General features: G+C 49.9%; 2 protein-coding genes across 3 annotated transcripts; one reads left to right on the plus strand and one right to left on the minus strand.

Annotated features, from left to right (window-relative positions):
• Nucleotides 1-8,087: 8,087 nt before the first annotated feature.
• Nucleotides 8,088-8,955, plus strand: LOC123141379 (basic leucine zipper 43). The gene has a single exon (XM_044560547.1). It carries the CDS (start codon nucleotides 8,298-8,300, stop codon nucleotides 8,826-8,828), a length of 531 nt encoding a protein of 176 aa, XP_044416482.1. The 5' UTR covers nucleotides 8,088-8,297; the 3' UTR covers nucleotides 8,829-8,955.
• A 188-nt stretch (nucleotides 8,956-9,143) lies between these two features.
• LOC123141378 (E3 ubiquitin-protein ligase SIRP1-like) lies at nucleotides 9,144-14,331 on the minus strand. Of its 2 annotated transcripts, XM_044560546.1 has the most exons (4): nucleotides 13,240-14,331; nucleotides 13,148-13,198; nucleotides 13,048-13,055; nucleotides 11,943-12,299 (listed from the first exon to the last, which is right to left on the minus strand). In XM_044560546.1, the coding sequence occupies exons 1-4, from the start codon at nucleotides 14,251-14,253 to the stop codon at nucleotides 11,981-11,983; spliced, it is 1,392 nt and encodes a 463-aa protein (XP_044416481.1). In that variant the 5' UTR covers nucleotides 14,254-14,331; the 3' UTR covers nucleotides 11,943-11,980. The 2 variants fall into 2 exon arrangements, with proteins under 2 accessions (XP_044416480.1, XP_044416481.1); XM_044560545.1 differs by lacking the exons at nucleotides 11,943-12,299; nucleotides 13,048-13,055; nucleotides 13,148-13,198 and adding an exon at nucleotides 9,144-9,520.
• Nucleotides 14,332-14,546: the final 215 nt, after the last annotated feature.

The raw sequence follows: 14,546 nt of genomic DNA on the forward strand, positions 1-14,546 counted from the left end.
CCGCCGGTGCCCCTCCTCCGGCCGCCGTCCCGCCGGCGCCGGGCCCCGCCGTCCCCTGCCTCGCCGTCGTCGACCCCCATCGCCGCCGCCATCGACCGAGCTTGAGCTCTCCCGATCGGGATCTGGAGGATCTCTGTACGCGTTGACTTTCCCCGTCCCCTTCTATTTTCTCCAAGTCATGGAATTTTCTTAGCATGTGCATTTGTTCGTGATGCCATAACTCCTTGTATGTAGCTCTGATTCGCGCGTGTAATATGTCAAATTGTTCGCCTCGTGATGCTCTTCATTTTGTTCAATTGCACCATGTTCATTAGAGGTCATCTTGATGCCCAAATCTCTGTTGGAAGAGGGCTAGTTGCTGTTATTCTCTGGTTCTTAGCAGAACTTGGAGATTTGTCATTTTTGTATCATTTATTCTGTGCATCTTATGGGCATAAGCTCTACATGTGTTTTGAAGTATGACATGCCATCTTTCCAGTGGTATAGTCCATGTATTTTTTTGATCTCTGTGGTGACTAGCACAAGCATGCAAAGTAGGCTCCGTAATATTTCTGATTTCAGGGACTTGATGATTTCGCTAAGTCCTTCTCTGCTGTTATTTTGTTGCCATGTAAACTTGATGCTACAGAGAGATCCATGTATATTTTGGAGATGTTTAGTAAGGACGTTTTGTAGATATAGTTGTTATTGATCCATTCCTGCAATTGTTTGCAATTATGGAGTGCCCTAGCATGACTCAATATTGCTCTACTTTTGCTATAAAATATTTCTGGCAGATTCTTAACATGATATGCAATTTTGCCAAGCTTATTGTAGTTGATCCATACATGATATGCAATTGTTCTTGCCATGGTTAGCTTCATAAACATGCCATCTTACTGTATGTGTTCTTGGTTTGTAGTTCATTGCTCTGTAGTGAGTGCATCAAGCTCACAAAGAGGCCTACATATTATTATTTCTGCCATGCTCTGTTTTCTGCCAAGTCTGAAACCTGATAACGGAACTTGCTATGTTTACATGCTTGCCATGATATCTTCTGGTCCTTTTTGGCTTATGGTCAGTAAGGGACTTTTGTCATATGCATTTAGTAGAACACTACCATGCCTTGTTTTGCTATGTTAAGTTCCTGTAGCATGTTGATTTCGTGCTCTGAACATTGCTACCTGATGCAGCTTTCTGCCATGTCCAGTTTTTCACCAAGTCTGTGATCCTGTTATCTTTTGCACTTTTGCCATGCCTGTTTGAGCTTGATATGTTGTGAACTAGCCGTAGCTCAGTGTTCATCTTTTGTCAAGAATCTCCTGTAGATTACTTCCATGTGCTTTGTTGCTATGTTGGAGTGCTGTAGCATTGTTACTTGTTGCATTTTAAGTGCTATCTTGTTGTTTATCGCAGATTCGTGTCATTCTTGTTTTGCTTGCCATTTGCAAACCGTGCATCCGTTTCCGGTGATCTCTATATCGATTTCGACCGAAATCACCTCATCTTTCCAGTGGCATGCTTGGTTTTCCAAGTTACTGCCATGTTCATCATTTTCCTTCCGGAGCACGCATAGGCATCGCATATCATATCTTGCATATCATACATGTTTTGCATCATGTTGCTTGTGCATTCCTCGTGATTGATTGTGGTTCCGTTGCTTGTGTTCTTGTCTTGGGTAGAGCCGGGAGACGAGTTCGTGAACGAGGAACCTGTTGAGTACGCTTACGAGGATCAAGCTTTCGACAACTCTGAGAACCTTGCAGGCAAGATGACCACCCCTCGAAATCATTTCTATCTTTGCTTTGCTAGTTGTTCGCTCTATTGCCATGCTCGCTACCTATCACTTGCTATATCATGTCTCCCATTTTGCCATGTCAGCCTCTAACCACCCTTTCCTAGCAAACCGTTGTTTGGCTATGTTACCGCTTTTGCTCAGCCCCTCTTATAGCGTTGCTAGTTGCAGGTGAAGTTGAAGTTTGTTCCATGTTGGAACATGGATATGTTGGGATATCACAATATCTCTTATTTAATTAATGCATCTATATATTTTTTGGTAAAGGGTGGAAGGCTCGGCCTTATGCCTGGTGTTTTGTTCCACTCTTGCCACCCTAGTTACTGATATACCGGGATTATGTTCCTTGAGTTTGCGTTCCTTACGCGGTCGAGTGATTTATGGGACCCCCTTGACAGTTCGCCTTGAATAAAACTCCTCCAGCAAGGCCCAACTTTGGTTTTACCATTTGCCGCCTAAGCCTTTTCCCCCGGGTTTTCGCGAGCCCGAGGGTCATCTTATTTTAACCCCCCGGGCCAGTGCTCCTTCGAGTGTTGGTCTGAACCGAGCAGCCTGCGGGGCCACCTCGGGGAAACTCGAGGTCTGGTTTTACTCGTAGCTTGACTTATCCGGTGTGCCCTGAGAACGAGATATGTGCAGCTCCTATCGGGATTTGTCGGCACATTCGGGCGGCTTTGCTGGTCTTGTTTTACCATTGTCGAGATGTCTTGTAAACCGGGATTCCGAGACTGATCGGGTCTTTCCGGGAGAAGGTTTATCCTTCGTTGACCGTGAGAGCTTATGATGGGCTAAGTTGGGACACCCCTGCAGGGTATTATCTTTCGAAAGCCGTGCCCACGGTTATGAGGCAGATGGGAATTTGTTAATGTCCGGTTATAGAGAACTTGTCAGTTGACCCAATTAAAATACATCAACTGCGTGTGTAGCCGTGATGGTCTCTTCTCGGCGGAGTCCGGGAAGTGAACACAGTCTGTGTTATGTGTGACGTAAGTAGGTGTTCAGGATCACTTCTTGGTCATTGCTAGATGACGACCGCTCCGTTGCCTCTCTTCTCGCTCTCTCTTGCGTATGTTAGCCACCATTATGCTTATTGCCGCTGCAGCTCCACCTCATTACACCATCCTTTCCTATAAGCTCAAATAGTCTTGATCTCGCGGGTGTGAGATTGCTGAGTCCTCGTGACTCACAGATTCTACCAAAACAGTTGCAGGTGCCGACGATGCGAGTGCAGATGATGGGGTCGATCTCAAGTGGGAGTTCGACGAGGAACGTGGCCGTTACTATGTGTCTTTTCCTGATGATCAGTAGTGGAGCCCAGTTGGGACGATCGGGGATCTAGCATTTGGGGTTGTCTTATTTTCATCTGGTTCTTGACCGTAGTCGGTCTATATATGATTGTATTTTGGATGATGTATGAATTATATTCATGTATTGTGTGAAGTGGCGATTGTAAGCCAACTCTTTATCCCATTCTTGTTCATTACATGGGATTGTGTGAAGATGACCCTTCTTGCGACAAAACTACTATGCGGTTATGCCTCTAAGTCGTGCCTCGACACGTGGGAGATATAGCCACATCGTGGGCGTTACAAGTTGGTATCAGAGCCAGGTTAACCGTTGGGGTACCAAACAACCTCCAAATGGAACGAAACTTGACCGGTGGTCTCCGGGTGGTGTAAAAAGGCCACTTGGCAAGCCTCGGTCCATTCCGAGAAAGTTTGACACACGCACACGAAAGAAAACAAGAGGGGTGCACCGGAGGAGATAGGAGCGCCGGATTGGAAAACGGACAACGGGGAAAATGATCGGATGCATGAGACGAACACGTATGCAAATGCAATGCACATGATGACATGATATGAAAATGCATGACATGACAAAATGCAAAACGAAAGACAAAACCCGACCACGGAGGAAATATCATAACACATAGCCGAAAATGGCAAGAGTCGGAGTTACAAATATGGCAAGTTACATCCGGGGTGTTACATGGCCCTCTTTGAGGACTTCTATGTTGGCACCATCGACCTCCACCGCCTTAATTATGGGATCATCACACTAATCCCCAAGGTCACCGGCGCTTCGAACATCCGCCAGTTCCGTCCTATCACGGTGATCAACGTGATCTTCCGCATCCTGGCAAAGGGGACGCCAATAGGGTGACCCCTTTGGCCGATCGCATTACCCACCCCGACCAGTCCGCATTCATCCAAGGCTGATATATCCTGGATGGGGTCCTAGTCTTTCACGAGGTCCTCCATGAGGTCCGATCCAAACACCTAAGGGTTGTCTTCCTGAAAATTGACTTCCACAAAGCCTATGACATGGTCAGTCGGTCCTTCCTTCGGGAAGTGTTGCCCCGGAAAGGGTTCGACGATCGTTGGGTCACCCGGGTCATGCAGATGGTCTCGCCCGGACGAACCACAGTTAACATCAATGGTGAGATCGGCCCCTACTTCCCCACCTTAAGTGGGGTTAGGCGGGGCGACCCCTTCTCCCCTTTCATGTTCAACATGGTGGTCGACGCATTGGCTACTATCCTCGACAAGGCTAAAGTCACGGGCCACATCACAGTGTAGTGTCGCACCTTGTGGAGGGAAGTGGTGTGTCCCTCCTTCAGTATGCCGACGACACCATCATCATGGTGGAGGGCTCCGCGGCTGATATCACAAACCTGAAATTCCTCCTACTCTGCTTTTAGGAGATGACGGGCCTCAAAATCAACTTCGATAAGAGCGAAGTGATGGTGATGGGCTACCCTCCCCCCCCCACACCGAGAGCCAGAATATCGCTGACCGCCTCAACTGTCGGCTGGGCTCCTTCCCCACCATCTACCTGGGGATTCCCATTAGTGACTCTCGGCTCTCCATGGCGGAACTGAGGCCTATAGTGCTCAAGCTCCAACACCGTATCGAGCCTTGGCAGGGTAGATGGCTTTCTAAGGCGGCACAGACGGTCCTCATCAACTCCTCCTTGTCTAGCCTGCTCCTGTTCATCAGGAGCTTCTATAGCCTGCCCGAAATGCTCCATCATAAGATCGACAATGGCTATATTTTTCTGGGCCGGCGAAGGTGATAAACAGAAGTACCATATGATTCGCTGGCCCAACATCTGCAAGCCGCGTGACCACGACGGCCTCAGGATCATGTCCTCCAAACGTGAACATTTCCCTCCTGGCACGCTGGCTCTGGCGGATCGCTAATGGGGAGGGCGAACTTTGGCTCCATGTCATCCGGAACAAATACCTACGTGGCAGGCTGCTTGCCTTCTGTCTGAGATCTAGTGGCTCCTAGTTCTGGGAGTCCAACATCCAGTTGCTCCCGGTCCTCCGCATTAGGACCTTCGTCGCAGTCGGATCCGGGACATCCACCCTGTTCTGGTTCGACTGGTGGACTGAGGATGCCCCTTTTGCGGCCCGCTTTCCAGACTTGTTCTCCATCGCGGTGGAATCACGGATCCCCGTCGAGGCGGCCCTTATTGACTTAGGGTGCCTCACGTTCTGGCAGCCATTTGGGCCTCTGGACCTAACCGCCCGGCATGAGCTCCTTGAGACCGTCGCCCTTCACGAGCCGGACCTAGACCAGGCAAACAAATTGCATTCCATGGCACCTAGAGCCCTCAGGCAAATTCTCCATGAAGTCTCTCTACCAGGCCATCACTGCCACTCCTGCACCGGAGCCCCTTGAGTTGATCTGGTCGCTCAGATTTCCTTTGAAGATCAGGATCTTTCTGTGGCAATGGATCCGCGGCCGTGTCCCGTCCGGTGTGGAGGTGCTTAAGCGGAATGGCCCGGGAGATGGGAAATGTCCCCTATGTGGGACAGAAGAAGACTCGAACCACATCTTCTTTTCGTGTGTGTCCGCCCAGTTCCTCTGGAGCTGCCTTCGCGAGGTTGTTGGTGTAACACCAACTTCCCAGACCTCTTCGTGGAGATCCAGGCCTCCCCCCAACGGGCCGCCACATTAGGTGGCTGACTATTGGGGTCCTAGCATGGACGCTTTGGATGGTTCGAAATAAGCTTGTGATCTAGTGTGTGCCTCTTCGACGTGCTACTCACGTGGTGTACAAAATGTGTGGCTATTTGCGACCGCTTAGCTGCCACCGGGACCAGGATGCCATCAACATCATCATTGCCGACCTTCGTGCGATGGCTCTTCGCTTGGCGCCGCCGCTCCTCCTACACCAACTGAGCCGGATTAGCTTCTTCGCTTGCGATGCTACCCCTTTCTTTTCTATTTCAGGGCTTGTTGAGCTGTGCCCTCAGCAGAACCCTCCCGTACTTTGTGTCCTGCTACCTTGTGTGTGTGTGTGTGTGTGTGGACTCTTGTTGAACTTTGTGGCTATGGTGGTTTGCTTTATATATAAAGCGGAGCGAAAGCCTTTTTCGGTAATTGAGGGCCAAGTCATGCACCCGACCTTTCGAGTGACGGCACAAATCTATGGCCCACAAAATGTGTGCGTGGGGCACGTGAATTTCTCCAAGCATACAAAACATATAAACATACATACTAGCCTATCATAATAAAAGTAACCAAATCAACAAAGAGATAAAACTAAACAACTATTATCGATAAAAGCGCGTTCATTCAAAATATAGGAATTAAGCTTTTGTTCTCATGTAATTGATTATAAGTTCTCGCAATCCAAAAAGTTGTTAAAGTTACCATGGAGTGGAGCAGACTAGTGCAAAATTCGGCTAGAACTTCCCGCGTTAATGACAACTACGCGACAAGAAAAGGTTGGTGCTAGAATAGAGTGGTCAACAAGTCTCCTGATACAATCATTGCTTTTTTATTGACAATGCCATAAGCTGTTTGCTGACTAATCAATCTCAGTAACAAGGGTTACCTCTGCTCTAGGCACTTCTACTAATTTTCACGTAAAACCAAGTAAGGTAACCATTATCACTATCATGTTGGTAAAAACATAAAAATCTCTCACTAACAAAGCCACTAGATGTGTGTCATATGTAAAATACTACTAGATGTGTGTCATGTGTAAAACAAAGATGATGTTGCATGTGAATGACTACGACTCCCATGGAAATGGTTATGAAAGTCTGCTGCATTTATAAAAGTGGATAAAAAACACGGCGTTTTCCATGTGATTTGGCCATGATGCTTATATTCACGGGGCACGACTACGGACGCTCCTCCCCTCATAACTCACCGGCTTCCAGAGCAGGATGACTTTGCAACCTAGGCCTCTTGTTACATGTCATTAGTTACACTAGGTGCCTCTATTTTTACACTGACATGTCCATTAGAGCCTAACTGCACGACATAAAAAATAACAGGAGCACAAGCTACATCAATGAATGCACATTTTGTCGAGGACGAGGTCTCCTTCGATTCGAAGGATTTTTGGAGGACTTGGGTCCTTAGGGAATCCCCCTACGCTGACCATTTGATCATAGGATTGAAATTCTTAGGAATTTTTTCATAGGATCCATTTGCACTCAATATTGGAGAAAAAAAATTCCGTCACTCAAAGCCCTTTGTAGAATTCCCGTACTTTTCATGTGCTATCACCACTCATTAATCCAAACTCATATATTCTTCTAATCATGTAGGATTCAGTAGGACGTGACACTTGACCCTGTGTTTTCCTATTTGTATATCTTCATAATCGTTTCAATTAAAGGGGCTGGATGGGAACATCTTGAATTTATCTATTGGGCAATTAGTCGGAATTTTGCGCCAAGACTGGGGGGAAGTTTGCGGCAAAGTTGTATGGGTTTAGGCAGGTTAGCCGTGAGTAATCGACCATTGTAAAACAATGTACTTGGTGGTGGATGGCTTCCATACCATTTCTTATATGAATATATGATATACTCCCTCCGTTCCTAAATGTAAGTTTTTGTAGAGATTTCACTAAATGAACTACATACGGAGCAAAATGAATGAATCTAAACTTAAAATGCATCTATATACATCTGTATGTGATTTATAATGGAATCTCTACAAAGACTTACATTTAGGAACGGAAGGAGTACATGTCTTATGCGTATTCTAGAAAAATCTATTGGGCAGCATCAGCCATGGGAGCCCCATAATCGCCCCCACGGTCGGACGTTGAACTAAGTGATCATGATCGTGATCATGCAACTCTGTAATGCAATGCCATTCCACATGTGACGGACGAGTATTTTGTTTACTGGCGGGTTGCACCTGGAACAGAAAGAACCGCTGTTACTTTCGACAGAATTTCTCCACGCAGAAAAGAAAGGCGTTTCTTTCTATCAACAAAGCCCGCCTTTCCTCGCGACGCCGACATGTCCACGACAGATTACGAATCAAGATGATAATTCCCAAACGTCCACGATGTTGAGCAAAAACAAAAACCAAATTTGCTCACGTCACCACACCAGCCACAACTTTAGAGCGCGCTCCGCTTTTCCCGCGGTTTATAAGCGGCGCGTCGCCGCTCGATCTCCCGCTCCATTCGTCCGGGCAAGAAACACACGAAAGAAAATCCACCAATAATTTATAATTGCAAACCTTGCGGCCTTCCAATTCCAAGCATGCAACGCCACGGCGCCGCCTGCAGCATTGCGTGCCACCACGGCGCCGGCGTGTTCGTGCTGCCGCAGGTCTACGATCCTCGCGCCACGCATGGGCAGTACGACTTGGCCTCGCTGTCGGACATGGTGGCTCCATACACTGACTACAATGGCGGCAACCCCGCCGTCGGATGGGCGCCTCCGGAGGTGGACTCGGTGGACGATGACGGTCGGGCGGCGCGCCGCGGCAACGGCGACGAGAGGAAGACGAGGCGGCTGGCGTCGAACCGCGAGTCGGCAAGGCGGTCGCGGGTGAGGAAGCAGAGGCGGCTGGACGAGCTGTCGTCGCGGGCGGCGCGGCTCCGGGCGGCCAACCAGCGGCTCCTCGTGGAGCTCAACCGCGTGCTCGCCGAGCACGGCCGCGTGGCCCGCGAGAGCGCCCGGCTCCGGGAGGAGGCCTCCGAGCTGCGGGGGAAGCTCGACGGGATGGGGGTGGACGAGGCCGATGATGTTGCTCCGCAGAGCACAAAGGGCACCGGCAATACGGCTTAGCTGCGCTAATAAGATAAAAATGCGCATGGGACTGATTCATGGCACGTAGCCAGGTGGACATAATACTACGTAGTTCTACTGTGGCGACCAATTATATTTATTTTTATTCCTCGGTGAGGAAATGGAACTGCCCTTGGCTTCGGCATCTGTAGACGGCCGGTGGTGTTCACAGTTGGAATCGGGTGTACAGAGGAGTACAGCCATTGAGAATCTGCGGCGAACGGGCGAAGCAATATCGAGTATCACAAACAAAATAAGCAAGAGCGGTTGCACAGCCTCCAGATCGGCCAGAATTCCGCAAGCAAGCATGGCGTCCACAGAAAGACACGAGAAGCTCGCCTCTGTCGCCACCGCCGAGCACTCTTTCTTCACCCAACTCGGCGGCATCTGGACACGGTCACACACGCTGCCGTTCTGCACCAGCCGGCGACGTCAACGGCAGCACCCACCTCACTACAACGCAAATTACAAACGAGTATATCATCAACTTACTGCTGGGTGCTCAAGCCCAACTTTTCAAAGAGGCGATGATGTATTGTTGATTGAATGATGGTGCTCCATTATACGCGCTGGCGAGTGAAGTTGTCAACGGATGACGAATCCTCTACGTACAACACACCTTGACGCGCCTTCCTCGTGTCCATTTTCCTGCCGAGACTTCAGCCGCTTCTTGTGGTGGCTTCGCCTCCGCTCTGTGCAAGAGTTATATCAGATCCAAGCATCATTTACATATGCAACAGGTTGACCATCGTCTGACGACACTCGAGATTACGAACCACCGGTACAGACAGTGCTTGTACAAGACAAACGAACAGGACAGCAAAAGGAAATGGCATCAATTTCGTTCTGAAACATCTTCGGCAGCATTTTTTTCTGCTACTTTCATAATGCATTATGCTGGGCTGCCACATGTACTAACTATTAAGCCTTCCTGAAAATGTGTTGCGGAATCCAATAGGAGCTCCCTAGAGATGTGGAGTGGATGGTAGATGGAAAGTGGCAAGTCTACTTACTGACAATATGACACTTAGCAAACAAGCCACAGAACAATACTGAAGCACCTCATCTCGAACACAAACACAGTACAATAGGACATCGTCGTATGCCCACGATTTTGTCAGGCACTCCCTCGCTGAAATGGATGTATCTAGATCTAAAATATATCTAGATACATCCATACGTGCGACAGGTAATTTGGAACGGAGAGAGTAGTACTCCCTCCGTCCGAAAATACTCGTCGGAGAAATGGATGTATCTAGGCGTATTTTAGTTCTATATACATCCATTTTTATCAATTTATTCGACAAGTATTTTCGGACGAAGGAAGTATATTGGAGCATCAAGGATATCAAAATTAATGAATCCGGAAAGATAAATAGATGTTGACTGGTTGGTAAATGCACAACCCTGACCCCTGGACGCTAGAAGGTCCATTCATCATAGGTATGCTCCGGTGCATTCTTTTCCTAAAGGCTAAAAAGGCTATGTGTTCTATTGCCGTATACCAAAATGTGATGTGCAAATGGAGGTTGGACTCCTATTGATGGTAATCTCCCCTGCAGATATAATTATGTAAACAGAAGTGACTAAGCCACATTGCCTAACAGATTGGTACAAATTTGTTCGGGCATAAGAGCATCTCTAGCAGATCCCGCAAACCACGGTCCTACAAATTTTGTTTATGGTATTACCGTAAATGAAATTTGTGGTACGACGGACGCCGAGAAAGAACAGACCCCCCAAACGAATTCAAACACATACGGCATATTCAAACTAGCAATTCACGCCATATATTACATTACCGGAGTTCATCATAAAAGCTCACCCCGTTTTTCCCGCGGATTTACGGTAGACGCAAAAAAATTGGCCCAAACAAGTCGGTAAAAACAGCCCGGCCCGTAAAATTTTCACGGGAGGCCCATAAACCGCCCCCGAATCCGCAATATATACTGGAGCCGGCAGATTTTAGGGTTCGCGTCCTTCATTTCCCCTATCACGTCCGCCACAAATCCCCTATCACGTCCGCCGCAAATCCCCTCTCCTCCGGCGACAAATCCCTCTCCTGCGGCAGCCTTTTGTGGCGCGCATAGCCACCGGAAGCGAGCCCTGCCTGCGCGGGTGGCCGAGAGGGGTTCGACCGCCGAAGCGATGATACGCCTCGCAAGCGCCGCAACTACGACGAGGCCGGCAGCACCTCCCTCCGTCCGTTGGTGGAGGAGTGATGCAAGGAGCAAGTGCAGAAGCGCGACACCCTCTCAAGCAGTGGAGCACGGACGTGGACCAACTTCAACAAGATGGACCGGATCTTCTCCCCCGCACTCAAGCGTCTCCGGGCGGCGGAGCACGCGTGATTAGACGCGAAGGAGGCGGCCGCCGCCGGAGATGAAGCTGCGGCGGCATGGGTGCCGGTGTTGAAGGAGGAGTACGACCTCGCCTTCATGCTCTCCAATTCGCTGATGGAGCACCACCTCGGCATCAAGAAATCCGATGATGATAATGATGCGTAGATCTAGGTTTAATTTCATTTATGCACTCTGTTTCCGTATGATCTCTATTTCCGTATGATGAACTTCGGTGCTGTGGCTCCAGCGTACGGATCCGACGAGGCCCTGGAGCCACTTACACATACCCCATGACCCGGACGTTGCTGCGATCTTCCGCGCGTACACCTCCTGGGCAATTGGTGACGGAAACACCTGCAAGTTCTGGAGTGACCAACGGATCAACGGACGCGATCGCACCGCTCGTCTTGGTGCTCGTCCCTCGGCGACGGCGCAAGACTCCAGCACCGTGCAAGAGGGGCTGCACCGCTGATCTTGGGTGCAAGATATCCAGGGAGCCCTTGGACCGACCGCCATGATAACCTCGGCCGCCTACTCCGCTAGCTCATGTTACTAGGCACTCTTCGTTGGTGTCTGCGAGGACCCACACTGGAGGCTCACCTGGAAGCCTTGGGCGCCACTTCGCGTTAAGTTCTTCATCTGGTTTGCGCTTCAGGACCGATGTTGGACGACTGAGTGCCTAGCCCGCCACAGGCTGCCCCATGAGGCCACTTGCTCCTTCTGCGATCAAGAGGAGGAGCAATGCAACATCTTCTCGCAGGTTGCTCGGTCTTCCGGCAGGTGTGGGCACGAGATCCTAAGCTGGATTAGTCAACCGCTGATCTGCCGACTGCGGACACTGACTTTCACTCCTGCTGGACCTACTCCTGCGGCCATGCACCCACCTCGACGCGGGAAGGCTTGGCCTCCCTCATCATCCTCACCACATGGTGGCTCTGGAAGCATCGGAATGGTTGCATCTTCGACGGCGAGCGGCCTTCGGTCTCCCACCTCACCAACACAATTAGAGATGAAGCGCGCCTTTGGGCTAGGGCCGGCACCACTGGGATCTAGCACATCATTCCCGAGGTCTAGCTTTTGTTCACATAGGGGTTGAGCAACCTTGTCTGCTCCTAGCTCACTTCCATGCCTTCTTGTGTACATGGATTAGTGAGTTCATGTAATCCCATGCTGTAACTCTTTCCTTCTATCAATGAAAAGCGGGTGGATCAGTGGAATGCCGTAAACAAAATTTGCAGGACCGCGGTTTGCGGGATCTGCTAGAGATGCTCTAATCAGCGACCAGTTAAGTCAATTTCAGTAAAACACACACTGGAATTGTCTTTACAGGCAACTATTAAGCCTTACTGGAAACTGTGTGGCGGAATCCCATAGAAGCTAAAGGTGCAAAGTGGATAGTAGATGCAAAGTGGCGTATGGCACTGATCAAACAACGGTAGAATAGGACATCGTCATATGGGGCAGTGCATTCTTTTCCTAAATGCCACGAGAACACGTGTGCTACTGCTTTATATACTACTAAAATCTGATGTGCAAATGGAGCTTGGAGTACTGATGATAATTTCCCCTGCCGATATATAACTATGTAAAAGGAAGTGATCAAACCACATTGCCTAACAGACTGATATCAATTTGTTCAGGCATAAACAATGACCAGCGGTTCAAATTTCAGTAAAACGCACACTGAAATTGCTGCCACAGGCAAGTACCCAGCACAGGAAACAGTGATTTGGTTTCGTGCATACAGATTTTATGCTTACAAAATTCTGCTCTCCTAAAGACTTCTTTTATGCCTCTACAGTTCTCATGGGTCGCCCGACAGAAAACCCAATGCTTGGATTGATTCAGATTTCGTATACAAAAAGAGCATTGCTAACCTCAATTCCTAAATGTCAGATGATATTTGGAATAAGCAAATAAGCAATCAAAGCAACCAGGAATTGCAGGACTATAGCATACTGGAACTATATGAATCACCTTAGCGTATCCCACGCACAATTTCACAAACATTCCAACCCTACCATGACACTGCAACTAAGAATTTAGCACTACAATGTCCAAGATCATACCTGCTGAGATGCACCCTGAGGATCCACTGGTAAAAGGACCCTCAATTGATGTGACTGTCGCTGCCCAGACCCAGTATCATCGGTGGGGAGTTGATACCGGCACACAGGGCATGTGCTCCTCATGGCGAGCCATGGCAGGATGCAGTCGCCATGGAAGTAGTGCTTGCACGGGAGAAAGACAACGCGTTGCCCTGACGCGAAGACATCCTTGCACACCGCGCAGCCGCACGTGGCCTCCTCTTCGCTGAGGATCATCTCCGGCAGGCCTTCCACCGCCTGGCGTGACGCGGGCCGCTTGAGGAATTCGTAGTCGTCTTCGTAATCGGAATCGGTGGATACGGTATCGGAGTCGCTGTCTTCTACGCCCACCGCCATCCGGAAGGCCCCGGGCGACGGCGTCTGGTCGAACCCGCTGGGCGTGAGCCCCTCTCCGCCGCCGGCCTCCTCTACCTCGGAGTCGGAATGATCGGAGTCGGAGATGTCGGAAGCATCTGAAAAAAGGAAGCGGGAGACGAATAACTCCCCGCCGCGGAAGCCGCCGCCGCCGCCGCGGGATAGCACCTCCGCACCGACATCTTCGTCATGGTTGGAGGGGTTCTCGCAGAAATCCTCGCTCTCCCCGTCGGGCTTGCCCTCGTCCTCATCGTCACACCGGTCGTCGCCGAATCCCCCGCCCTTCCCCTCGCATTCGTCGTCGTCGGATAACTGCTCGCCCTCGGCGTCCTCGTCGCATAACGACCCATCGCTCTCACCTTCGTCGTCGTCGTGGCATAACGCTTCCTCGACCTCCCCTTCGTCTTCGTCGTCGTCGACGACGACGTTGTCGCGCGGGTCCCTGCAGATCTCCTCGCCGTTGCTGTCGTCGTCGTCCTCCTCGTCGCAGGGGGCACCGCATGACCACTCGCCCTCGTCGTCATCATCACAGCAGCAGCGATAGTCGCATGAGTTACCGCCGTCGCTATCGTCCTCGAACGGGTTGGCGCAGAACCCCTCGCCGTCGCTGTCGTCTGCCATGGATGGGGATGGAGGGGCGGCGCTGATGGGGTTCCGGTCTCAGACAATGTGGGGACACGGATCAGATCTGGTTTTTATTTTCGGCCTGGGAACCTCAGGTCGGTCCTGGTTGGCGTTGGACCTCCATAACTGGCGATCAGAGGCCTGGGCCTGCTATTTCTCGCGTTCAGCGAACAGGGCGCTGCGCTCGCGTCGAGCCAGCAGCGCGGGAGCCACAAACTGTCTTTTTTTTTCCTGTTTTCTGTTCTTATTTTTTGCCTCATTTTTGTACTTTTATTTATACTTTAAAAAAT

The sequence above is a fragment of the Triticum aestivum genome, chromosome 6D (genome assembly GCF_018294505.1).
Source record: "Triticum aestivum cultivar Chinese Spring chromosome 6D, IWGSC CS RefSeq v2.1, whole genome shotgun sequence".
Classification (NCBI taxonomy): domain Eukaryota; kingdom Viridiplantae; phylum Streptophyta; class Magnoliopsida; order Poales; family Poaceae; genus Triticum; species Triticum aestivum.